The sequence below is a fragment of the Salvelinus namaycush genome, chromosome 15, assembly GCF_016432855.1.
Source record: "Salvelinus namaycush isolate Seneca chromosome 15, SaNama_1.0, whole genome shotgun sequence".
In the NCBI taxonomy this organism is placed as follows: domain Eukaryota; kingdom Metazoa; phylum Chordata; class Actinopteri; order Salmoniformes; family Salmonidae; genus Salvelinus; species Salvelinus namaycush.
Genome location: NC_052321.1, coordinates 18422541 through 18449739, shown reverse-complemented (window position 1 = coordinate 18449739; position 27199 = coordinate 18422541). Strand labels below are relative to the sequence as shown.

At 42.2% G+C, this 27199-nt stretch overlaps 1 protein-coding gene across 1 annotated transcript; it reads left to right on the top strand.

The window, feature by feature from the left end:
- Positions 1 to 332: 332 nt before the first annotated feature.
- LOC120060262 (sodium-dependent lysophosphatidylcholine symporter 1-B-like) lies at positions 333 to 26588 on the top strand. The gene is made up of 14 exons (XM_039009440.1): positions 333 to 606; positions 2838 to 2954; positions 3664 to 3788; positions 7723 to 7846; positions 7997 to 8075; positions 8170 to 8339; positions 8451 to 8541; positions 8870 to 8988; positions 9167 to 9250; positions 10061 to 10144; positions 10249 to 10361; positions 10494 to 10637; positions 23435 to 23611; positions 23942 to 26588. Exons 1-14 carry the CDS (start codon positions 508 to 510, stop codon positions 23994 to 23996), a joined length of 1581 nt encoding a protein of 526 aa, XP_038865368.1. The 5' UTR covers positions 333 to 507; the 3' UTR covers positions 23997 to 26588.
- The last annotated feature ends 611 nt before the right edge of the window (positions 26589 to 27199 follow it).

Below are 27199 nucleotides of genomic sequence, written 5' to 3'. Positions count from 1 at the left end.
TGACCGCTTGGTTTTATATAAAAGTAGCCTATACCTGCAAATAAGTGGTCAATTAAGTCTATTTGAAAGGGGGGTCATCTAAATATTTCCTTACATTTGTTTTACAGGTAACATATCACATCTTCTGTTTTGAATGGGGTATGTTTCATGAAGATTATCAAGCAAACATATGCTCCTCGCCTGATTGGTTAAAGTCAGCAGTGGCCGCATCACATTTTCATGAAATTGAGCAGAGTGAACTTTTAAAACTCGCTCTGCTAGCAGCGGTCTTGCCGCCCATGTTCCCAGAGCTCAAACGGCTACTTGTTCCCACAATCCTCCGCACATTTCACGCGTGCAATCATTGAAAATGAATGTATCCAACGTCAAACCAAGGACACCAGCGTACCAAATTGAGTGTGGAACTCAGAGCTCAAACGGCTACTTAAGGTACTCGCGCGGTTTCAAGGTTCAGTGAGGAGAATAGAAACATCAAAGGCTTTTAAAATTGTATCGATTTTAAACGATATGGCAAAAGGAGAGGGTGCGGAGCAATATGCAGCGGCAAGTCTATTACCAACAAAACCAATAAGTCAAGATGGAATCAAAATTGCCAAGGTAAGTACGATAATTTTAGGGCTATTTATTTGTAGCATAATAAATTGTCTTTATTTAGACTATAGATATCAGCAAATTATTATTTGACCAGCAATCTATTAATTTGCATCACATTGAGGGATATGGGTAGTCTATTGTAGCCGTAGGCGTTATTATAATGGAGTTTTCAACGCACACAAATTCACTAAAATATTTTAACAATGAAACGGTATACAATTGAGGCGGGTTTGATATAGCTACGCTATTAACAGCGAAACTAACGGTTTCCCCAATCAGACCGCTGTCCTAATTGGCAGAAAGGCATGCGATGCCATTATAGGCTATTGCAATTACTTATATTTCAGTCCCGTTTCAAGCCCCAAATAGCCTTCATGGGATAGACATTAACAATGAGTGGCTTATAATGGTCTAACTGTGGCTAAACCATATATTACATGATTGGACATCATCCCCACCAAATATTTTCATCACACCAAATATTCTCGAGCTTCATCGATGGGGCTTGATTTTCACCACGGTAGACCAGCTGTCTTGGTGCAGCTGTTCAGAGAAAAAAACTTTACCGGTTTTAAAGGGACATGCCTTCATTAAACCTGTATTTTAGCTAGGAATAAGATTTTGTCTGAAGAATAATGTTTCCAATGTCGGCTGATGTAGACAAACTGTCATATCCCTCCATGTGGCTCCGTTGGTAGAGCATAGCGCTTGCAACACCAGGGTTGTGGATTCGGTTCCCACGGGGACCTGTACGAGAATGTAAGCACTCACTACTGTAAATCTCTATGGGTAAAGCGTCTGCTAAATGACCTAAAATAAAAAACAGAGACACAATGCATATAATAAGAACCAAATAAGTCTGTTTTACTGATGTTCACTGACATGACGTCAGTAATATACTGTATGTCTCTATGGGGCTAACTGATGTGCTGTCATACAAACAAGATGTCTGGATTTCCTTGTACCAGGTTTATTCCCAGTGTTTCTTTTTGGCCATAGTGCAGGACTTGCTTCTTCAGGTTTAACCTCCTGGTCAGTCCCAGGTCTGCCTGAGGAGCTCAAAGGCTATTCACCCTTCATTCTGCATTTCAGGGAGGTGCCATGTGTGTTACCTCAACACCATTTCAGGGAGGTGCCATGTGTGTTACCTCAACACCATTTCAGGGAGGTGCCATGTGTGTTACCTCAACACCATTTCAGGGAGGTGCCATGTGTGTTACCTCAACACCATTTTAGAGGTGTCAGTGTTATATGGTATTTTCCATACAATTTGTCCTACACATGATGTCTTTAGGCCACATTCCTGAAGGCAATATGGGACATAATTCCTGTTCTATGGGGGTATATTTCACCAGGGAAAGTACCATGAAGAGGTCAGAGAAGCATGTAAAAGCAGGTGTCTGCTCTCAATACTGACAGAACGCATGGTGTCAGACTGGCTAGATGCTCTTTACATTGATTGGCTGTTGGACTGGGTGTATTTACTCATTGACCAGCAGGATGTGTTTGTGATGGGAAGGATGGGGGGGGTGTGCACTCCTGACTGTCTGCTGACTGTTGGTGGCCTCAGCTCAGGCCACTGATGGAATCTCGGAATGCCTGATCATCCCATAGCCAGAGCCAATCGCTGCCTCCGGCACCAGGCAGAGTTGTACAGTGGCTGAACTACAGTGACCTCCCAGTCTCACACCACTTTCTAAACTCGTAGTGGCCCAGACTGCATAGTCAGAGGGATTTGGTACTAATCTGACATTCAGTGGTGGGGTGAGGAGCGTTGGCCAATCTTGGGCTCACAATGAGACATGTTGTTTTACTAGCCGCTGTTGGGCCAGAAGTCTCTGAAATAAACCGGACACTCAAAGGGCCAAGTGGGTGAGATTGGCCAGATGTGTATTTACCTCGACTGAGCAATCAAGACCCAGTTCAATGATCAAATCCACTTCCTGTACAGTTAGATCCTGCACAGAGAAATTCTACATGGTCAAAGAAGTGATGCTCATATACCCAAGTGATGCCTCCAACATTTTGTCAGTTTTTAATACAAAGGCCGAGTTGGATATAGACCTACAAAGATCCTGTATCACAACAGCTAAACTGTGCATCATTAGCAACCCATAAAAATCCAATGCTTTCACAATATTCAGATTTTCTTTTTAAATCTGTGTTTAGTCTCTAACAAAACATTGTGTACTATTGTCATGCTATGTGCGTCTTCTCGCCCTATTTTCCAGCGGAGGGACAACAATGGCCATCTGTCAATGTGCAGTAAGTTGTGCTATGCCATCGGAGGGGCTCCCTACCAGATCACAGGCAGCGCGCTAGGCTTCTTTCTCCAGATCTACCTGCTGGATGTGGCCCAGGTGAGTGAGATGGGATTCAGATGGAACCAATGACATCACAAAGTCACCATCCGATCAACTCCTTGAATGCCATACTCCTTGAAATTTGCAGTTGTCTAAACATGCTCAAAACATACTTTGTTTTACCCTTTAGTGTGTGTACTTTACTGTATTTATACTTGAAAAGCTTCTCAACAGGAAAAGTTCAGAAGTCACTGGAAGATGACTTTAAGGGCAATGCCAAAGATCTGGTATCATTTTAACAGACTTTGGCATGACTCATCTAGTGAAGCAAATTAATTCTGACTCCCACTGCTTTGCTTTGTCACTCAATTAGCAAGTGATAGACTGTACACTGTGCTCACTGTAGTGCTCTCACTGAATACAACTCATTCAACCAGTGAGCTAATGAGCTCATTGGAATGGACTTAAACACCACATTGTTCAGATGGTAATGTTGCCAATGTGGCCTGGCCATGTATCATTTCTTAACATGACCATGGCAACTTTTCAAATATTGTCTTAGTCATCTTGTTGCTAAGATGCAATCCAACTGAGTTATGCCTCTGTTTTATTTCTGTTTCAATAGCCACTCTTTGTTCTGTGAGGAGAGGTGATGGCTGATGTCAGTGATTGTAGTGGTCTGACAGACAATGACTCAAATTATTTATATTCTACCCCCCCCCCCCACACACCTTATTTATCTCCCTTTATCTTTGTCTCTCCATAGCTGGACCCATTATATGCCTCTATCATCTTGTTTGTGGGCCGGGCCTGGGATGCAGTGACGGACCCAACGGTGGGCTTCCTGGTTAGTCGGAGCAGATGGACCAGGTGTGGCCGGATGATGCCCTGGTAGGTGCCTCTGCCTCGGTCACCCAGCGAACATATTACAGTAGGCAGGAATGAAAGAGGAGAGGAAAATAGAACAAGCAAAACCTCTCGTCACGACTAGAGGGAAAACAGTAGTTGTAATTGAAATATGGGCAGTAATCGTGACAACGACGCTGAGGTGGAACAGTTTGAATAGAGAGATCAGGCTGTCACTGAATCGCAGTGATATGCCTAATTTGCTCTCTATTTTACATCAGTCGCTATCAACTTTATTACTCTATCTTTATCTGCTGTTGGCCATTGTCCGTCTTAGGTTGTTGTAGCTTTTACCTTCTCATCTGGGTGCAAACCAGGACAGACTGGAACAAGGCTGTCTTATTTAGCTCCAGAGGACCTCATTTAGTTCTGGAATGCCCAGGTGCTTTTCACTTTGTTGTTCTGTGCTGGCACTGGACGTTTCCACCAAAGGCTCTGAGTACTTTGAAGCCTGTGCCCATAGAAATTGATTTATAATTCTTTGCTTGTGCCCCAGATGCCTTAAGCGAGACTAAGCCTAGTGGTGGGTGACATACAGTACCAGTCAAAAGTTTGGACACACCTACTCATTCAAGGGTTTTTCTTTAGTTTTACTATTTTCTACATTGTAGAATAATAGTGAGACATCAAAACTATAAAATAGCACATATGGAATCATGTAGTAACCAAAAGGGTGTTCAACAAATCAAAATATATTTGATCTTTTAGATTCTTCAACCGTCTTGAAGGAGTTCCCACAGATGCTGAGCACTTGTTGGCTGCTTTTCTTTCACTCTGCGGTCCAACTCATCCCAAACCATCTCAATTGGGTTGAGGTTGGGTGATTGTGGAGGCCAGGTCATCTAATGCAGCACTCCATCACTCTCCTTCTTGGTCAAATAGCCCTTACACAGCCTGGAGGTGTTGGGTCATTGTCCTTTTGTAAAACAAATGATAGTCTCACTAAGCACAAACCAGATGGGATGGCGTATCGCTGCAGAATGCTGTGGTAGCCATGCTGGTTAAGTGTGCCTTGAATTCTAAATATATCACCGACAGTGTCACCAGCAAAGCACCCCCACACCATCACACCTCCTCCTCCATGCTTCATGGTGGGAACCACACATGCAGAGATCATCCGTTCACCTACTCTGCTTGTCACAAAGACACGGCGGTTAGAACTAAAAATCTCAAATTTGGACTCATCAGACCAAGGGACAGATTTCCACCGGTCTAATGTCCATTGCTCGTGTTTCTTGGCCCAAGCAAGTCTCTTCTTCTTATTGGTGTCCTTTAGTAGTAGTTTTTTTGCAGCAATTTGACCATGAAGACCTGATTCACGCAGTCTCCTCTGAACAGTTGATTTTGAGATGTGTCCGTTACTTGAACTCTGTGAAGCATTTATTTGGGCTGCAATTTCTGAGGCTGGTAACTCTAATGAACTTATCGTCTGCAGCAGAGGTCATTCTGGGTCTTTCCTGTGGCGGTCCTCATGAGAACCTGTTTCATCATAGCGCTGGATGGTTTTAGCGACTGCACTTGAAGAAACTTTCAAAGTTCTTGAAATATTCCACATTGACTGACCTTCATCTCTTAAAGTAATGATGGGCTGTCGTTTCCCTTTGCTTATTTGAGCTGTTCTTGCCATAATATGGACTTGATCTTTTACCAAATAGGGCTGTCTTCTGTATACCACCCCTACCTTGTCACAACACAACTGATTGGCTCAAACGCATTAAGATGCAAAGCAATTCCACAAATTAACTTTTAAGAAGGCCCACCTGTTAATTTCACATACTTTGATACAAGGAGATATTGACCTTTTGTGGTTGCAATTCATATTTGGCATAATACTGTGACTTGCTAGGAATGGCATCGATAAAGGAGGTTTATTCATGGTGGTAACAACTGGATTTACTTGATATCTTAAGACCCTGGGCATGTGACGTACAATAGGCTGCCTGGTGTGCCTGAGCTGCAAGTGTAGAGGGAGAAAACCGGCTTCACCCTCTCCTATTGGTCCAGCCCTCAACACACCACTCGATTTAGGCCAATGGGGGTGTATGTGTGTGTGAGATGGCAGTTGGGGAGCGGGCTGGCTGATTCAGAGAGAGGTTACCGCAGGTCAAGTAGAGGGGAGATTATTGGCTGAATGTCAATGAGGTCATTGTTAGGAGGTTTCTGGTCTGTGTAAACCATCACAAATCCCCCAGCGAATTCTTATCAGAGCCTGAACACAGACAAGGAGATGCATCACTTAACTAAACCTTGACTAAAGCTATTTTCCCTTCTGAATGCCCCTGCCTTTTTAATTAGCGCTATTAGTGGAATATGTTTTTCCCAGAATTGTATTCCCGAGTCATAAACAGCCTGTGGAATTCTAGACCTCTCTAGAATGTGAATATTGATGTCATACACAGTGAAAATAGACAGCCTTCCTTTTACTTCCATGTAGCTGCCTGCCAGACAGACGGATAGCTGAGTAATTCATTTATCAGATTGGATGTCACAAAAATAACATAAAAAGGATCATTGTTGTAATAGAGAAAACACAGTGTTCTCTTAATGGACTCTGATAAGTACTTTAATAGTCTCTCTCTCCCTGAAGTATTAGGAGCTTGATAAGTCAATGTTGACCTAACTTGAAGAAGCACAGTAATGTTTCTCAGACAGGTGGTGATCAAGTCTGTTTGCAAAATAAAACCTTGAGCCTTTTCCTCTTGTCCCGCCTACGTCGTTGTGTAGCTAGGGCGTCACCTCAAGGTCATTGGTGTGGGGCTGCTGTCGTGCTCTTGCTGTGAGCTTTGTGTATTCAACCATAGTGACAGTGTACAAAACACAGACAATCTAGGAGATATCTGACCTCTATTTCCAGTCAGATCAGCCTATTGACTCTTATTAACCCATTCAGTCAGCCCATGTACGCGAAGGAAGCAGACAGAGGGTGCTTATATGGGGCTTCCCCAGTTCAGTGAATGTTGGCTACAGAGGATTGCCACTCCCATTGACTGGCCATGCGTGAGTGGGGTCGACATGTGTCGTGTAACATAAACAAACACGCATTTTCAGTTCAATGAGATGATAGTCCCCCTGGGGACTGTAGGCTCAAACACCGAGGACTGATGGAAAGAAACACGACTTATTAGAAAGAGATTGTTGTTCAGTATTAATGTTGTAGTAATTAAAACACTTGGCAGATGAGCATGTAATGTTACAGTGACTGCTGTTCTCAACTGTGTATTTTGCTGAGACCAGTGAGGGGCTGAGACGAACACCCACTGCCCTGCTGGCATAGAAATGTCTTAGTCAGTAGATACTTGTCTCTAAAATACCATTCCATCAATGCCCCCAACGTCTATTTTTTTAGTTGACTTGTCTTCTGGAAACCCAGTAGTGGATTCATAGTTCTCTATGGTTGTTCTGCTACTCTAGCTGGAATGGATTGGTCTGCTGGTCAGGTGTATTGTGTGATTGTGGCTGTAGAGTGGGGTGAGGCAGGGTCAGTATGGCGCCACCATAAGTACAGCCCACCACAGTCTCCCAGCTGGCACAGTGAACGGCCACTCTGAGCCCATTCTCCACACACAGCCCCAAACAACGGATGATTAAGGGATTATTCACAAATACCTGCTTTCAATGGAGAGAGGGAGAGAGAATCTCAACCCTGTGCAGATGATGTAAGTTAGTGACCCAAACTCGGCTACCACTACTGCCATCGCTACCAAGTGTCACTAATTTACGTCATCTGGCAGGGACTCATGGAAATCATCATTGTGAGAAGAAATATTCACTTCTTCAATACTGTAGTAAATTGTGTTTGTATAATATTTCACTATAATTTTCCAGTCACAGAGATGAAATAGACCTACTCAAACACCCACACATTTTAAATGCTCATCCATCATTACATTGTATTGATACTCTCCTGTTTTTCCCTCAGGATCCTCATCTCCACTCCGTTTGCAGTGCTCACCTACTTCCTGATCTGGTATGTCCCTCCGGTGGAGCAGGGGAAGGTCCTGTGGTACCTGGTCTTCTACTGCCTCTTCCAGTCTCTGCAGACGGTCAGTCTCGCCTCTACACAGCCTCTTGTTTTATTGATAAGAAGGGACACATGTTACAATACATTGTTACTCAATCCCTATTGATTGTTACTGTAATGTGGTTTCATGGTTATTGTGCCAGCAATGCTGATGTTTTTTTTCTGTGTGCAGTGTTTCCATGTGCCGTACTCAGCGCTCACCATGTTCATCAGCATGGACCAGAAAGAGAGGGACTCTGCCACTGCCTACCGTATGTCAACCTGGACATCTTTACGGTTATGTAGCGTAATGTGAGGTCTTCATTCTGCTCTTTCTCACTCTCCCCATCCCACTCTCTTGTTCAGGTATGACAGTGGAGGTGCTGGGAACAGTGGTTGGCACAGCAATCCAGGGGCAGATTGTGGGCGGGGCGATCGCCCCCTGTCTCCCAGGTGACCTGGATGTCCTTGACAACGGTAACTCCACACTGCTTGGGTCAGACTTCAACATCACCCACATCTCCCTGGATGAAACGGTGAGTGGGGAACCCTAGGGATGTCATGTTGTATAACATGGCATAACACTGTTATAGTAACGTTAGAAGTGGAATGTGCCCCTACCCCTGCTCCTCCTGTCCCCCTAACAGAAACAAGCCTACCTCATGGCCTCAGCAGTCATCTGTACCATGTACGTTCTCTGTGCTGCAGTCCTGTTCCTGGGAGTCAGAGAGCAGGAAGGTGGGAATTGATTAACTGATTTTATTTTACATTTTTTCTCTTATCAGAATATCTTTACAATGACGTACTTCAAACATTGTTTTTTCTCATATTTGGAGTATGAAAGATTTCTGTTTGTTATCCACAGGCAAACTTTTCCACTTTCTCTCAACCCGCAAATGTTCCAAGAATTATTTTGTTATAAGTAACTAGGAGAGGGTCATATTTTGGCAGTCTCTAAATGCCATGGATGAGGGATAAGAAAGAATATCAGATAAGTCTTCAGCTGATGTTTGGCACAGTGCACCAAATCAGTTAGATTTAATCGCCATCTTTGTTTTGGTCCTAGAGTGTGGGCGTCTGAAGACAGAACCCATGTCGTTCTTTGAGGGCGTGAGGATGGTGATGGGATATGGGCCGTATGTCAAACTGGTCATGGGATTCCTCTTCACCTCGCTGGCTTTCATGGTGAGTCACACTCATAGATGGGCTACAGTTAAACACACACATAAACAACCAAACAAACAATTCTTTATGACTAGCTATAGGGTGTGTTACCTTGGTGTTTAGTTTTCTGTATGTATATTAGACCTACTTCCTGTTCATTCAGTGTTTGAGGTGTATTGTATTGCTCTCTTCCTGGCAGCTCCTGGAGGGGAACTTTGCCCTGTTCATCACCTACACCCTGGGCTTTAGAAATGACTTCCAGAACATTCTGCTGGTCATTATGGTGAGTGTAGTCTATTATTCTCTGAGAAAATCACCCCCCCCCCCCCCCCCCCCCGCCCACTAAAGGCATAACACACATTCTGTACATTAAGACTGAAAGGTCACCTTGTGGGGTAGAGTAATGTCTATGTGTCCATGGTGTTTTCGGAACCGTTTTTGTTTTTTCTTCACGCAAGGAGACGTGTTGCCATGGGGATGAAAGGGCACATTTTTGGGGTTAGAGGTGTTGTTGTTGTGGCCCCTGGGAACCTGTCCCCCTCTCACACACTCCATCGGCGAGAGAAAGGAGCACAGAGGGGCCTTTGTTGCCCAGGCGATCTGTCAGCACCACCATGGGAACCCTCGCTTTTCTATTCTGCACCGTCGCCTCTATCTGACTGAGTAGGATCTAGAGCTGCCCTGCCCTGGCCTGGCTACTGGAGCAGGAGATATCACCAGATCTGTTTGTGTTTTAGCCAAACCCTCAAACTGCCATACATGCAAGGCTAGGTCCTTAGATGCTGCTGGTTTTGGTCAGCACTGATGAATTGTTTGATATTTCCCATAGTGCTAGTTGCCCAGCCACTCGCTAATCCTTGTGTGATCATTTGACACACCGGTTGACCACACCTCTATAAGAGTTCAAGGGTCATGTACCCCCAGCAGGGTTAAATAAAGGGCACATTGTCCTTCTCCCATGACCTTTTAGTCCATCGGTCAGTCTGACCTATTCTGTTCCCACATTGTATCCCACAAGTATTTCTATTCATTTTTATGGAAATTGTTTAAAAGTTAGATATCTTAATGCTCTTCTTTGGTGTTTTATTTCTAGCTCTCTGGGACTTTGTCCATTCCATTCTGGCAGTGGTTCCTGATCCGATTCGGGAAGAAGACTGCCGTCTACATTGGCATCACGGTGAGCAGTGTGTGTTGGTGTGGAGTTTCATCTCAAAGGTGTTGTGTTATGGAACTCTCTCTCATGCCTCATTTCATGTCTATCCTATGCGTCTCTCTCTGCAGTGGGCAGTGCCATTCATGATCCTGATCGTCTGCATAGAAAGCAGTCTCATTGTGGCCTATGTGGTCTCTGTGGCTGCAGGAGTCAGTGTGGCTGCAGCTTTCCTCCTACCTTGGTAAGCAGACTACTGAATGTACCTCAGCACACCCACCTATAGATTATCTATCTCCAGTGTCTCTTTACTTATATCCAGTCTGTGGTGCGGCTTGCCTTTTGGTATCCATTCAAATCTTTCCCTGTTTCTCAGGTCAATGCTTCCAGATGTGGTGGATGATTTCAAAGTGAAGAATCCAGACTCTAGTGGCCATGAGGCCATTTTCTACTCCTTCTATGTCTTCTTCACCAAGTTTGCCTCAGGAATCTCCCTCGGCATCTCCACCCTCAGTCTAGAGTGAGTTTGTTTTTCTCTCTTGCAGGTATTGTACATGATAAACTGATGTTGTAAAAACTTAGCATGTTGACAATTTAATGAGCTTAGTTTGAAATCGAACTGTATGTTGCAGTTCCTAAAAGTTTATTGAAACACACTACATCACCAAAAGTATGTGGACACCTTCTCCTCGAACATCTCATTCCAAAATTATGGGCATTTAAAAAAATATACTACATACACCTCAGCCAAATACATTTAAACTCAGTTTTTCACAATTCCTGACGTTTAATCCTAGTAAAAATTCCCTGTCTTAGGTCAGTTAGGATTCCCACTTTGTTTTAAGAATGTGAAATGTCAGAATAATAGTAGAGAATTAGTTATTTCAGCTTTTATTTCTTTCATCACATTCCCAGTGGGTCAGAAGTTGACATACACTCAATTAGTATTTGGTAGCATTGCCTTTAAATTGTTTAACTTGTGTCAAACGTTTTAGGTAGCCTTCCACAAGCTTCCAACAATAAGTTGGGTGAATGTTGGCCCATTCCTCCTGACAGAGCTGGTGTAACTGAGTTAGGTTTGTAGGCCTCCTTGCTCACACACACTTTTTCAGTCCTGCCCACAAATGTTCTATAGGCTTGAGGTCAGGGCTTTGTGATGGCCACTCCAATACCTTGACTTTGTTGTCCTTAAGCCATTTTGTCACAACTTTGGAAGTATGCTTGGGATCATTGTCCATTTGGAAGACCCATTTGCGACCAAGCTTTAACTTCCCGACTGATGTCTTGAAATGTTGCTTCAATATATCCACATAATTTTCCTGCCTCATGATGCCATCTATTTTGTGAAGTCCACCAGTCCCTCCTGCAGCAAAGCACCCCCACAACATGATGTTGCTTCACAGTTGGGATGGTGTTCTTCAACTTGCAAGCCTCCCCCTTTTTCCTCCAAACATAACAATGGTCATTATGGCCAAACAGTTCTATTTTTGTTTCATCAGACCAGAGGACATTTCTCCAAAAAGTTTGAGTTTTGTCCCCATGTGCAGTTGCAAACTGTAGTCTTCCTTGCTGAACGGCCTTTCAGGTTATGTCGATATAGGACTCATTTTTCTGTGGATATAGATACTTTTGTACCTGTTTCCTCCAGCATCTTCACAAGGTCCTTTGCTGATGTTCTGGGATTGATTTGCACTTTTCGCACCAAAGTACGTTCATCTCTAGGAGACCGAACGCATCTCCTTCCTGAGCGGTATGATGGCTGTGTGGTCCCATGGTGTTTATACTTGCGTACTATTGTTTGTACAGATGAACGTTGTACCTTCAGGCATGTGGAAATTGCTCCCAAGGATGAACCAGACTTGTGGAGGTCCCTTTTCTGAGGTCTTGGATGACTTCTATTGATTTTCCCATGATGTCAAGAAAAGAGGCACTGAGTTTGAAGGTAGGCCTTGAAATACATCCACAGGAACATCTCTAATTGACTCAAATGATGTCAATTAGCCTATTAGAGGCTTCTAAAGCTATGATATAATTTTCTGGAATTTTCCAAACTGTTTAAAGGCACAGTCAGCTTAGTGTATGTAAACTTCTGACCCACTGGAATTGTGATACAGTGAAATAATCTGTCTGTAAACAATTGTTGGAAAAATTACTTGTGTCATGCACAAAGTAGATGTTCTAACCGACTTGCCAAAACTATAGTTTGTTTACAAGAAATGTGTGGAGTGGTTGAAAAATGAGTTTTAATGACTCCAACCTAAGTGTATGTAAACTTCTGACTTCAACTGTATCTTTCAACTATGCAGTGATGTTTAACGTACAATTTGAATCTATCTAATCAAATAGAATCCACAGATTGCGAGTTGAAGATAAATCCTTTTACAAAGAGTATTAGAATATTAATAATTGACTTACCTGTAGTCTCTCCAGATCTCCTAACAGTACTATTTCTAGGGTCAATTTTAGATCAATGTTATGCATTTTCAACCATTCCTGAACCTGAGACCAGAAACAGGCTACCTGAGTGCAATACCAAAATAAATGGTCTATTGATTTTGTATCCTCACAACAAAATCTGTTTCGATGATTTTATGCCCCAAATATTCAACATGTCGGTGGCAAGAATTCTATATAATAATTTTAGCTGAAAAGGTATACTTTCCTATTTATGCTATTTTTATTCCTCTGCAAGTTTTGATCCGTTACATTGGGCAGACAGACCAGTTCCCTACCTCCTCCCGCTGCCACCTGCTCACTTCATTTTTGGGGTAATGCTGTAATCAATTGGTTGTACTCTTGGATTGAGCAGACCTTCCCATACAATTCTGATAACTCCATAAAATACACAACTCTACCATTCCAATTTACAATTTAATTTCAGAACAAAATACCCTTTTCAAAAATCTTTCCCATAAATACAGCTATTTTATCAACTAGCACATTTGAGTTCAGCCATAATATTTGTTCTATCTTTTCAGGGGGATGAAATTGAAATTGTAGCCAGCTGTGCAATGCTTGTATGAAAAAGAGAGACACTTTGAAAAAAAGTATAATTTTCAATTAATCGAAAATGAGACATGGCAATCTGCACTAAGACAGAGGCCATTTTTAAACAATGGATGAGCTTTTCTTAGTAGTCTACTTGAGAACCATTTAGGTTTCAAGTAACTTTTGAATAAGTGAAACTTTTAGAGCGGTTTAGTGCTTTTATATTTAATAATCTCAATCCACCCAATTCATTATATAGATAGGCACGCTTTACAGTGGGGCAAAAAAGTATTTAGTCAGCCACCAATTGTGCAAGTTCTCCCACTTAAAAAGATGAGAGAGGCCTGTAATTTTCATCATAGGTACACTTCAACTATGACAGACAAAATGATAAAAATTCCAGAAAATCACATTGTAGGATTTTTAATGAATTTATTTTCAAATTATGGTGGAAAATAAGTATTTGGTCAATAACAAAAGTTTCTCAATACTTTGTTATATACCCTTTGTTGGCAATGACAGAGGTCAAACGTTTTCTGTAAGTCTTCACAAGGTTCACACACACTGTTGCTGGTATTTTGGCCCATTCCTCCATGCAGATCTCCTCTAGAGCAGTGATGTTTTGGGGCTGTTGCTGGGCAACACGGACTTTCAACTCCCTCCAAAGATTTTCTATGGGGTTGAGATCTGGAGACTGGCTAGGCCACTCCAGGACCTTGAAATGCTTCTTACGAAGCCACTCCTTCGTTGCCCGGGCGGTGTGTTTGGGATCATTGTCATGCTGAAAGACCCAGCCACGTTTCATCTTCAATGCCCTTGCTGATGGAAGGAGGTTTTCACTTAAAATCTCACGATACATGGCCCCATTCATTCTTTCCTTTACACAGATCAGTCGTCCTGGTCCCTTTGCAGAAAAACAGACCCAAAGCATGATGTTTCCACCCCCATGCTTCACAGTAGGTATGGTGTTCTTTGGATGCAACTCAGCATTCTTTGTCCTCCAAACACGACGTGTTGAGTTTTTACCAAAAAGTTATATTTTGGTTTCATCTGACCATATGACATTCTCCCAATCTTCTTCTGGATCATCCAAATGCTCTCTAGCAAACTTCAGACGGGCCTGGACATGTACTGGCTTAAGCAGGGGGACACGTCTGGCACTGCAGGATTTGAGTCCCTGGCGGCGTAGTGTGTTACTGATGGTAGGCTTTGTTACTTTGGTCCCAGCTCTCTGCAGGTCATTCACTAGGTCCCCCCGTGTGGTTCTGGGATTTTTGCTCGTGATCATTTTGACCCCACGGGGTGAGATCTTGCGTGGAGGCCCAGATCGAGGGAGATTATCAGTGGTCTTGTATGTCTTCCATTTCCTAATAATTGCTCCCACAGTTGATTTCTTCAAACCAAGCTGCTTACCTATTGCAGATTCAGTCTTCCCAGCCTGGTGCAGGTCTACAATTTTGTTTCTGGTGTCCTTTGACAGCTCTTTGGTCTTGGCCATAGTGGAGTTTGGAGTGTGACTGTTTGAGGTTGTAGACAGGTGTCTTTTATACTGATAACAAGTTCAAACAGGTGCCATTAATACAGGTAACGAGTGGAGGACAGAGGAGCCTCTTAAAGAAGAAGTTACAGGTCTGAGAGCCAGAAATCTTGCTTGTTTGTAGGTGACCAAATACATAATTTGCAAATAAATTCATTAAAAATCCTACAATGTGATTTTCTGGAATTTTTTTTCTCATTTTGTCTGTCATAGTTGAAGTGTACCTATGATGAAAATTACAGGCCTCTCTCATCTTTTTAAGTGGGAGAACTTGCACAATTGGTGGCTGACTAAATACTTTTTTGCCCCACTGTATTTTGTCTGGTTTAGCGTCCCAGATAAAGCAAAATATTTTTTGCTCATATGATTTGAATAACTAATCATCAGGAGTAGGCAGTGCCATAAGTAAGTGAGTAAACTGAGATATGACTAAGGAGTTAATCGGGGCAATTTTTCCATAAAAAGACAGGTATTTACTTCTCCATGGTTGCAGGATCTTGTCTATTTTTACAAGTTTTCTATTGAAATTCATTGTGGAGAGCTTATATATTTTGTGATATGAATACCAAGTATGTCTACTTCACCGTCAGCCCATTTTTTAGGTAAACTGCAGGGTAATAAAAAAGTTGTATTTTTAAAAGATCCAATATGTAATATTGTACACTTATCATAATTAGGTTTTCGTCCAGAAAAGTTATCTAGGTCTTCAATGAGACATTACAGGGATCTAGCTTGCAGACTTAATATAACATTTTTGTCATTGCCATACATGAACACCTTTGTTTTTAAGTCTTGGATTTCTAATCCTCTAATGTTGTTATTGGATCTGATTTTAATAGCTAGCATTTCGATGGCCATAACGAATAGATATGGTGACAGCGGACACCGTTGTTTAACTCCTCTTGACAATTCAAAACTCTCTGAGAAGTTGTCACGCCCTGACCTTAGAGAGCCTTTTTATGTCTCTATTTGGTTTGGTCAGGGTGTGATTTGGGGTGGGCATTCTATATGTTGATTTTGTATTACTATGTTTTGGCCGGGTATGGTTCTCAATCAGGGACAGCTGTCTATCGTTGTCTCTGATTGGGAACCATACTTAGGTAGCCCTTTTCCCTCCTTTCTTTGTGGGAAGTTAACTTTGTTTGTGGCACATAGCCCTTAAGCGTCACGGTTGTTTTGTGTTGTTTTGTTGGCGTCATTTTTCTAATAAAAGGATTATGTACGCTTACCACGCTCCGCTTTGGTCCGCTTCTTACGATGGCCGTGACAGAAGTAGCAGTTATTTACTATTTTACACCTGGGGTTGCTATACATTATGTTTACCCATTTTATAAGAGATTCACCAAAATTGAAAAAATCCAGGCATTTATAAATAAAATCCAGTCTTTATCAAATGCCTTTTCAAAATCCACTATAAATACCAGGCCTGGCTTAGATGTTTCATGATGTTCTATTATTTCTAGTAGTTGTCGTATATTATCTCCAGTGTTTCGTCCATGTAAAAAAAAACTGTCAATACCTGGTAAAACACTTTTAATTCTGAGTGCTAAACATTTTGCAAATTTTTGCATCACAACATTGAAGTGTAAGAGGCCTCCAGTTTTTATAGACTGGGTGTTTATATTTGCCATCTGGGTCTTGTTTTAATAATAGAGAAATCAGACCTTCCTGCTGAGTACCTGACAGACTTCCATTTCTATAGGAGTATTTAAAACAATCTAACAATGGAGCTTTTAGTGTATCAAAAAAGGCTTGACATACCTCTACCGGTATGCCATCAAGCCCAGATTTTTTTTCTGGGCTTGATGGCATAGAGGCCTCGGTAATTTGACCTTCGCACTGATCTTTCTGTACATTTGCTAATTTTCAATTTTTTGTATTATTTGGAAAGAATTCCTTACAGTAATCTTCATTCAGTGGGAGAGGATGAGACGGAAAAGAGAACATCTGCTTAAAATATTTAGCTTCCTCTTTTAAAATATAATTCGGAGAATCATAGATGACTCCGTCTTCAGTAACTTTTGTTACTTTTTGTTAATTCATATCATCACAACTTTTGAGTTCCTTTGACTATGACAGAAAATTATTTCACCACCCCATTTCTTTTTCCACGCTTCATCTAAGGATGTAGAATGAGTTTCCTGTAAACAGTATATGTTATTCCTTTTCTTTTAGCCACGTAAAGACTGATCTTTTTTTATAATCTGCTAAACTGTTACACTTATAAATTGGCTATACTTATTTGAGCACTTACCATAACTAGAAACTATTCTCAGTCTAAATTGATCATAATCGGTGCTTGTAAAGTTACTGCCATCAGAGGTATTATGACGGTCAAATTAGAGCTTTCAAATGTCTGATATTTAGAATTCAAAAAATAGGATTGCAATATGTTTTATTCCCTTGCCTGTGAGCCAATGCCACAGATGTTAGAACATTGAGCCAAGATATGTGTGTGGTAAATCTGAGTAAGTTGATGTGTATGATATTGGATGTGATTTAGTGAGAGTGTGTACGATGTCTGTATAAGACTATAATGTGTGATGTCCAAATAAATAACCCCGCCAATTTGCATGGTTGAATGTCTGTGTGGAACATGTAGTGCGTATAGCCTTATATTCATGATGATAATTGTAATCCATATTGTATCACCATCATAGTTGAATCATAATTACCTTTTAACATAATTGAAAAACACCTCCCAGCATTTCCATAGCAATTGACATTTCACATGATCATGAGAGAGACCTTGCATTACTATAGAGACGGCTTCACTACAGTACAAATGTATCCCGTACAATGTTATTACCCATTCTGATATCTTCCCCTTGCTTGTTGTAAATACAGTATATCACAAAAGTGAGTACACCCCTCACATTTTTGTAAATATTTGAGTTTATCTTTTCATGTGACAACACTGAAGAAATGACACTTTGCTACAATGTAAAGTAGTGCGTGTACAGCTTGTATAACAGTGTAAATTTGCTGTCCCCTCAAAATAACTCAACACACAGCCATTAATGTCTAAACCGCTGGCAACAAAAGTGAGTACACCCCTAAGTGAAAATGTCCAAATTGGGCCCAAAGTGTCAATATTTTGTGTGGCCACCATCATTTTCCAGCACTGCCTTAACCCTCTTGGGCATGGAGTTCACCAGCGCTTCACAGGTTGCCACTGGAGTCCTCTTCCACTCCTCCATGACGACATCACGGAGCTGGTGGATGTTAGAGACCTTGCACTCCTCCACCTTCCGTTTGAGGATGCCCCACAGATGCTCAATAGGGTTTAGGTCTTGGAGACATGCTTGGCCAGTCCCTCAGCTTCTTTAGCAAGGCAGTGGTCGTCTTGGAGGTGTGTTTGGGGTCGTTATCATGTTGGAATACTGCCCTGCGGCCCAGTCTCCGAAGGGAGGGGATCATGCTCTGCTTCAGTATGTCACAGTACATGTTGGCATTCATGGTTCCCTCAATGAACTGTAGCTCCCCAGTGCCGGCAGCACTCATGCAGCCCCAGACCATGACACTCCCACCACCATGCTTGACTGTAGGCAAGACACACTTGTCTTTGTACTCCTCACCTGGTTGCCGCCACACAGCTTAACACCATCTGAACCAAATAAGTGTATCTTGGTCTCATCAGACCACAGGACATGGTTCCAGTAATCCATGTCCTTAGTCTGCTTGTCTTCAGCAAACTGTTTGCGGGCTTTCTTGTGCATCATCTTTAGAAGAGGCTTCCTTCTGGGACGACCAGTCCCAGAACTGAGTGACCAGTCAGTATGAGGGAGTGTGAGAGCGATGACACCAAATTTAACACACCTGCTCCCCATTCACACCTGAGACCTTGTAACACTAACGAGTCACATGACACCGGGGAGGGAAAATGGCTAATTGGGCCCAATTTGGACATTTTCACTTAGGGGTGTACTCACTTTTGTTGCCAGCGGTTTAGACATTAATGGCTGTGTGTTGAGTTATTTTGAGGGGACAGCAAATTTACACTGTTATACAAGCTGTACACGCACTACTTTACATTGTAGCAAAGTGTCATTTCTTCAGTGTTGTCACATGAAAAGATATACTCAAATATTTACAAAAATGTGAGGGGTGTACTCACTTTTGTGATATACTGTATATGTATGTGTGTATGTTGTGTGTGTGTGTGTGTGTGTGTGTGTATATATATATATATGAGACAAACAAGAAACATATTAAATTATAGAACAGTTCTCGACAATAGAGAGGGAGAGAAGAAAGCGGGATCAAGTGTGTAAGTGAACATGTAATTGAGTACGTGTGTGTTAATATCCACTTCATTGTGTTTAGATATTTTTACAGTTCCCATACTTTCTTTTTTTCGTAACCTGAAATCCCTGTAGAATTTAGTACAGCTATGGTGTTATGGAGCTGTCTCAGAATAGCTGTCCCTCTATAAAGAGTTTGTCCACAATGAGAAAGGCACCCGTACCCCTCTCCTTCTGTTGCCTCTGTACAGGATACAGTCTCTTGCGACGTTTGTTTATCTCCCGGGGAAATTGGTCATTGAGACCGAATTTGGTCCCTTTGAGCTCCCTTCACCTGCTTTTGATCAGTTCCGTTTGTTGGTAGTGTTCAAATTTTGTGATGATCGGTCAGGGACCCTTGGTCTTGTCGCTCCAAGTCTGTTTACACAGTGGAAAGCCACCTTGTTTAGTCTCTAGAGGAAGTTTCAAGGCGGATTGCATGAATTCTCTGATCACGCCCTCTGGATTATTGGATGCGTCCTCAGGAATCCCAGAAAAGATTAGATTTTCATGCATGCTACGACTTTTTTCACTCTGTTTTCCCTGAGTAGACAATCCATGTTGAAATCGTGGATTTTGACCTTGGCTGTGAGTGCCTTGGTTTCTCCTTGGCGCATGATCATTTCATTCTGGTTAAACTCCAAACTCCCCCTCAGCCCTGCTACCTCCTCACACAACTTTTCCAGTGTTGCATGGATTCCAGCCAGAGCACTAGCCTCTACTTCAACAATAAATCGCCCGGGTCTGGTTCGAGTTCTTTTGAGGTAGTCGGCTCTTTCCATGATGGAGTATGTTGTTCCTCCATAGCGTTAAGCTGTTGGTACTTCTCGATTTCCCTCAGGATCTCCTTAGTATCCAGATTGGCTCTTTACTGCAACCAGTTGTTTTTCCAACATTTTTAACAATGCGTCTTTACCACGACAGGTGTCTGTAGTACAGCCACCTAGCACTTGTTTGGTTAGCGGTGTTTCCTAGCTGTTAAAAGCTAAACATGTTGCGGAAATCCACGCAAAAACAAGTTTGGTATTCTTATTTAATTAATAGCGTTTTTTTATAATCAAAAATAACAAACTGGGTGTTTTACAGCATACGGTGTTCAGCTGCCCCTCTCTAATATGGAGTTGGTCCCCCCCTTTGCTGCCACAACAGCCTCCACTCTTCTGGGAAGGCTTTCCACTAGATGTTGGAACATTGCTGAGGGGACTTGCTTCCATTCAGCCACAAGAGCATAAGTGAGGTCAGGCACTGATGTTGGGCGATTAGGCCTGGCTTGCAGTCGGCGTTCCAATTCATCTCAAAAGTATTTGATGGGTCAGGGCTCTGTGCAGGCAAGTCAAGTTTTTCCACACCGATCTCGACAAACCATTTCTGTATGGACCTCGCTTTGCACACGGGGGCATCGTCATGCTGAAACATGAAAGAGCCTTCCCCAAACTGTTGCCACAAAGTTGGAAGCACAGAATTGTCTAGAATGTCATTGTATGCGGTAGCGTTAAGATTTCCCTTCACTGGAACTAAGGGGCCTAGCCCCGAACCAGCACCAGACCATTATTCCTCCTCCACCAAACTTTACAGTTAGTACAGCATTCGGGCAGGGAGCATTCTCCTGGCATCTGCCAAACCCAGATTCGGCCGCGGACTGCCAAATGGTGAAGATGGCGCCAACGGATTGGGCTGCTGTGCTTCTAGCTCTTAGGAAACTTTGCAGTATTTTGTTTTTTTTATGTGTTATTTCTTACATTATTAGCCCAGGAAATGTTGTGTTATTACAGCCGGGAAGAACTTTTGGATATTAGAGCAGCAGTAACTCACCAGCATTACAACCAGGAATACAAGTTTTCTGAAATCGGATCCTTTTCCGATATCGGTTCCAAAACAAAGCTGGCGCGAAAGAGTTACTCGGAGTGGACTTATCGTACGACTCAGGAGGCACGCACACCACCCACCGCTTCAGAGTATAGTACTCGCTAATCTTCAGTCTCTGGATAATAAAGTTAACGAGCTCAGGGCAAGGATTTCCTTCCATAGAGACATCAGGGATTGTAACATACTCTGTTATACGGAAACATGGCACTCTCGGGATATACTGTCTGAGTCCGGTCAGCCAGCTGGGTTCTCATTTCATCACGCAGACAAGAATAAATATCTCTCCGGGAAGAATTAGGGCGGGGGTGTATGTTTCATGATTAACTACTCACGGTGTAATTGTAACAACATACAGGAACTCAAGTCCATTTGTTCACCCGACGTAGAATACCTCACAATCAAATGCCGACCGTATTATCTCCCAAGAGAATTATCTTCGGTTATAGTCACAGCCGTGTATATTCCCCCTCAAGCCAATACCACAACGGCCCTCAAGGAACTTTACTGGGCTTTATGCAAACTGGAAAATGCATATCCTGAGGCCACATTTATTATACCTGGAGATTTTAACAAAGCAAATTTGAGAAAAACATTACCGAAGTTCTATCAACACATTGACTGTAGTACTCGCGCTGCTAAAACACTTGACCACTGCTACTCCAACTTTTGGGATGCCTACAAGGCCCTCCCCTGCATTCCCTTCGGGAAATCTGATCACAACCTCATTTTGCTCCTCCTGTGCTAAGGACTATTCAACGCTGGTCTGACCAATCGGAATCCACACTTCAAGATTGTTTTGATCACGTGGACTGGGATATGTTCTGGGTAGCCTCCGAGAACAACAGAGGAATACACTGATACAGTGACTGAGTTTATCAGGAAGTGTATAGAAGATGTTGTATCCACTGTGACTATTAAAACCTACCCTAACCAGAAACTGTGGATAGATGGCAGCATTCACGCAAAACTGAAAGCGGCAAGGTGACTGGGAATATGGCTGAATACAAACAGTGTAGTTATTCCTCTGTAAGGCAATCAAACAGGCAAAAGGTCACTATAGAGACAAAGTGGAGATGCAATTCAACGGCTCAGACACGAGACGTATGTGGCAGGGTCTACAGACAATCACGGACTACAAAGGGAAAACCAGCCACGGACACTGACGTGCTTCCGGACAAGCTAAACACCTTCACCCGCTTTGAGGATAATACAGTGCCACTGACGTGGCCTGCTACCAAGGACTGTGGGCTCTCCTTCTCCGTGGCCAGCATGAATAAGACATTTAAGCATGTTAACCCTCGCAAGGCTGCCGGCCCAGAGGGTGGTGCAGTCTGCCCAACGCATCACCGGGGGCAAACTACCTGCCCTCCAGGGCACCTACAGCACCCGATGTCACAAAGGCCAAAAATATAATCAAGGACAACAACCACCTGAGCTACTGCCTGTTCACCCCGCAGAAGGCGAGGTCAGTACAGGTGCATCAAAGCTGGGACAGAGAGACTAGAAAAACAGCTTCTATCTCAAGCCATCGGATTGTTAAATCGCCATCACTAGCACATTAGAGACTGCTGCCCCATATACATAGACTTGAAATCACTGGCCACTTTAATAATTGGAACACTAGTCACATTAATAATGTTTACATATTTTGCATTACTCATCTCATATGTATATACTGTATTCTATCCTACTGTATCTTAGTCTATGCCGCTCTGACATTGCTCGTCCAAACATTTATGTATTCTTAATTCCATTCCTTTACTTTAGATTGTGTGTATTGTTAGGTATTACTGCACTGTTGGAGCTACATCCGCAATAACATCTGCTAAACACGTGTATGTGACAAATGAAATTTGATTTGATTGATTTGAAGTGTGATTCATCACTCCAGAGAACCCGTTTCCACTGCTCAAGAGTCTAATGGCGGCGAGCTTTACACCACTCCAGACAACGCTTGGCATTGTGCATGGTGATCTTAGGCTTGTGTGCGGCTGTTCGGACATGGAAACCCATTTCATGAAGCTCCCGACGAACAGTTCTTGTGCTGACGTTGCTTCCAGAGGCTGTTTGGAACTCTGTAGTGAGTGTTGCAACTGAGGACAGGCGATTTTTACGCGCTTCAGCACTCGGCGGTCTGTGAGCTTGTGTGGCCTACCACTTCGCGCCTGAGCCGTTGTTGATCCTAGATGTTTCCACTTCACAATAACAGCACTTACAGTTGATCGGGGCAGCTCTAGCAGGGCAGAAATTTGACAAACTGTCTTGTTGGAAAGGTGGCATGACCTTGCCATGTTGAAAGTCACTGAGCTCTTCAGTAAGGCCATTCTACTGCCAATGTTTGTCTATGGGGATTGTATGGCTGTGTCCTCGATTTTATACACCAGTCAGCGAAGGGTGTGGCTGAAATAGCCGAATCCAATAATTTGAAGGGGTGTGCACATACTTTTGTGTGTATTTTTTATGAAAGGGCCTAAATTCTACTGTATGATAACTGCGTTTTTAAAGATTACCTAGCTTAATTTTCTCGATTCACCAGCGCAGTCATGTGGTGAACAATAACACAATCCACATTCATAATCAAACCAAACTGCACCTTTTTTATGTCATTTTTATTTTCTTCTCTCCCTGGAAATGTTTTTGCAGCTTTGCCGGCTATGTGACCAGAGGCTGCTCGCAACCCGACGCAGTGAATTTAACCCTGAAGGTGCTGGTCTCTCCTGCTCCTGTTGTTCTGATATTCCTGGGGCTGTTTATATTCAAGACCTACCCAATCGACGAGGAGAGGAGGCAAGGCAACCAGAAACTACTGCAGGAGATGCGGTGAGTTAGACCAAACACACACACACGATTAGGGCTGATTGAGGCTATCTAAGCCAGACACTCATTGTAATAGAACAGGGTTCATGCAGGACCCAAGCTATTTCCTCCTAAATTAAGTAACCGAGTGCACTGGGGAGCTAAGAGATCCAGTGACCAATCTCTTCACAGGGGGACACTAAACTTAGTTCCGTTCTGGCATCTTTCTGTATACTTCAGCTAAATGCAAAGGACACACTTTAATCCTTAGCCACTCTGCGATGAATAAGGACCCTCTTGAACAAGCTAAGTCCTTTGTTTCTAACGCTTGGCTGTGTTCCCATTCTGAAACAGGGAGAACGATCAGGATTCCGAGACAGAGTCCACAGAGCTTGGGAGCGTTGTATAGGAGCCCCGGGAGAGAAGGGCGACCAACCAAAAGGCCACCGCTGTCCCGCGTGTTTGCATTGGCAGGCTGGAGTGATGAGGCCACTGGGGAGGCTGGACAGAGTTTGTGAGTGTTGGGTTTAGCTGGACTAACAGAGGAGAAACCACAGACCACACTACTGCTACATGAACACAATGGCCCTAGTCTCCACAGGATTCCACAGGTTACAGAGACCCCTAGTGGACATTCTGAGTCATCGCTCTCTGTAGAGTACCTACTGTACTATGTATGTGATTTGTGGTACTGGTTTATCTGTTTTTGTTTGTTTACATGAGAAACATTAGTTGGGTAAATGCATGATTAACAATCCCAATCAAATTCAAGATTTCTTTGAGATGTTTGTCTACGTGAACCAAGGATATTAGGTCAAAGGGTGGGAAAGCTTTCTCTGCACTAAAACAATACTTTCCAATCAGCAAGATGGTCCTCATAGAGGGAAGCATTAATTTTTTGGGGGCATATCAGTAACTGCACTGGATTTATATGGTTATTTACAACAATAAAAAATAATTTCAAGAGGTTAGTACTCCTCTTTAGGGATGTGGAGAGCACATAACTGTTACAATCTTATCCACTGGAATTATATTTGTGTCTCATGGGGAAAAGAAAAAAGGAACCTTGTAAAAAAAAACTCTAACCTTAATGAACTCATTAACATTGCCAATAATGTGTCTGGATTTCAGACTTACTATAGCTAGGCTAGCTGAATTCCACCTTATAATTGCTGGCTTAACAGCGCGGCTTGTAGAGTTGTACTTTGTAAACCTTGTCGCAATGAGATTTTCTGTACAAGTTTTAACTAAATTCTATTTGGTCAAAGTTGTTTCTCCCCCATGATACTAAGACTTTCCTTAAAAAGCAGTCTTTCTTGGTGAGTCCAAAGGCTAATGGGGAGACTAACAACTTATCTCACGCCAAACTTAATGTTTGATGCCTTCAACTGTATGTACATCTTAGAGGCCATCTTGGCCCAAAGCACAGAATCTTCACTAACTATTTAAAACTAGTTATGTTTCGATGAAAGCACACAGTACTAATTTGGTAATAATCATGGCAGATAATCAAATTCTATATACACTTGTCTGAATATGGATGTGTACATTTTGTGTGTGCACACAGTATATGACTAAACCCCCCCACACACGTTGTATGATCATCAGAATGATTAGTTGACTGTCAACACATGATAGGCTTAATTTGTTTCCCATATTATTTAGAAGTCTTTTCTAAAGATAATGTGTCAGTTGAGGCCGTGTCCTGATCTTATGCTGTGTGCAATGTGACCAACAATCAGTTTTTTAATGTCTGTACTCTTGTATGAATCTTTTTGATCAGACCAAAGCCAAGAATTCTATTTATCAGACAATCAAAATTCAAAACTCAAATGTTTTTTTACTCTTGAATGTCACAAGTACTGTAATATTGAACAACCTTGACAAATCCTAAGCAGTATCTAGATATTTTCTTTGGGTAGTAGCCTACAATGGGTACATACCCTCTTAGATGTAAAATCCCCTATTTAGGTGACCTGCGTGGTTCTGGGACATTTTCGCTTGTAAATTAATCTGTTGACACCGTAGATCGAAATTACTTGCATTGTTGAGCGATGGCCCTTGCTCCCAGGGACACAGTAGCCTGTGCAACATAGGATGTCAAATCTGAAACCACTAGAAGCTGGGATGTCCCTCCTACCATTTCATTTGCTCTTCTGAGTGTCTAACTCCTGCCTGAACCCTACATCACAGCCACTGACAAAGCACATACCTGCCATCCTTACATCGTAGCGCATCAGGAGACAGTGGTTTCATCACTATTGCACATTCAGAGATCGATTTATAGCCATTCATCTAAAATAATTCATAGATTTTAAACCAGTACACTGTCATAGATGGACAAGATTAATATGAGATGAAAGGTGCTTTCCTAATGAGTTCAGGAAGTCAAGCTAGAGCTCTGTGTGATCACAGCTGTGGGGGCAGAGAGACCTTTAGAAAATATGCAGTTTCTCACACTAAACATACAAATATGTATTTTACAGTTATAAGGAAGGTAAAATCTTAGTTATTGGTTTTATGCTTTATACAGTAGAATCAAATTATATGTCATTTCAAGCTTTATTCATACGGTTTTGTTGAATAGTAAATGTCATAAAATTACATATTTTCAGCCAAAATGTACTTGCGCTTGTGTCCTCAAAAGTGACTACACCTCAGCATTTAAAAAATCATTTTTGTTGTAAATTTCCAGAAAGTTGAGATTTTAACATTTTCTTGAGAGTATGCAGCATTACTAGTTTTTGTTTATGGTCCTTGAATGATGAATAATTACTTTTGGGGATTGTGTAGGTTACATTTTAGATCACATTAAGAGGTTTTTAAGAGCTTTCTCCAATGTGCTCCTCACTCCAGTATGGTGCTGTTTTGGTGTACATGTTTTATGTATATATTGTATGTAAATTGTAAATATGTTTGAAACTGGATAAAGGTTACAGCACTGACAGCTGCTAAAACATATGTACATTAATAAAATGACATTGGTGTAACTCATGAATAATTTCTAACAGAGTTTGAAATGTAAAGACTCAGTAATTCTTGGGAAAATATTGCTTTTCTGCAAAAGTTGAAAAGCATCCTCTTGTAGGATGGGGACAAGACATGCCAATATTTCAGACATTCCTTTCTTCTCAGCTAATTGCACTCAATTAACTCTAAAAGGGCTGACCCCACATCCAATACCTAAAAGATGCTTCCTTCCTTCCATCATTCATTCCAATAATCACTGACCTCACATGACTGGATTGGTTTAATGGAACTCATACTTTCAGGTACAATCGTGTTAGATCAGTGATTGGGCATTTATCAAGGAAGGAAGGAAGGACTCAAGCAAGGGTGTATTTCTTACATATTGGAACATGGTCCCAGTTCAGCCTACCTAATGACAAATCACCTCAAGCTGTGTTCGGTATAGAGGACACGCGTGTCTACAGAAAGGTGGAAAACGAAACATCACATTTCTTGCGATGAAAATAAAGTGGTGGCTCTGTATTTTATGGAGAGTATTTTCACTTAGTATTGCAATATCTACATCGGGTATTTATGGGTCTCCATCTGTTTCACGTCCAGTTGGCAGGAGAAAAATCCTCAAACTGGGCACATCACAAGGCG

Excerpts from the sequence above, each read along its gene's own strand:
- LOC120060262 (XM_039009440.1), top strand. The coding sequence starts at position 508 with ATGGCAAAAGGAGAGGGTGCGGAGCAATATGCAGCGGCAAGTCTATTA. Across the intron at positions 607-2,837 it reads AAATTGCCAAGGTAAGTACG|AATGGCCATCTGTCAATGTG; the intron begins ATAATTTTAGGG and ends CGGAGGGACAAC. Across the intron at positions 8,542-8,869 it reads GGGAGTCAGAGAGCAGGAAG|AGTGTGGGCGTCTGAAGACA; the intron begins GTGGGAATTGAT and ends TTTTGGTCCTAG.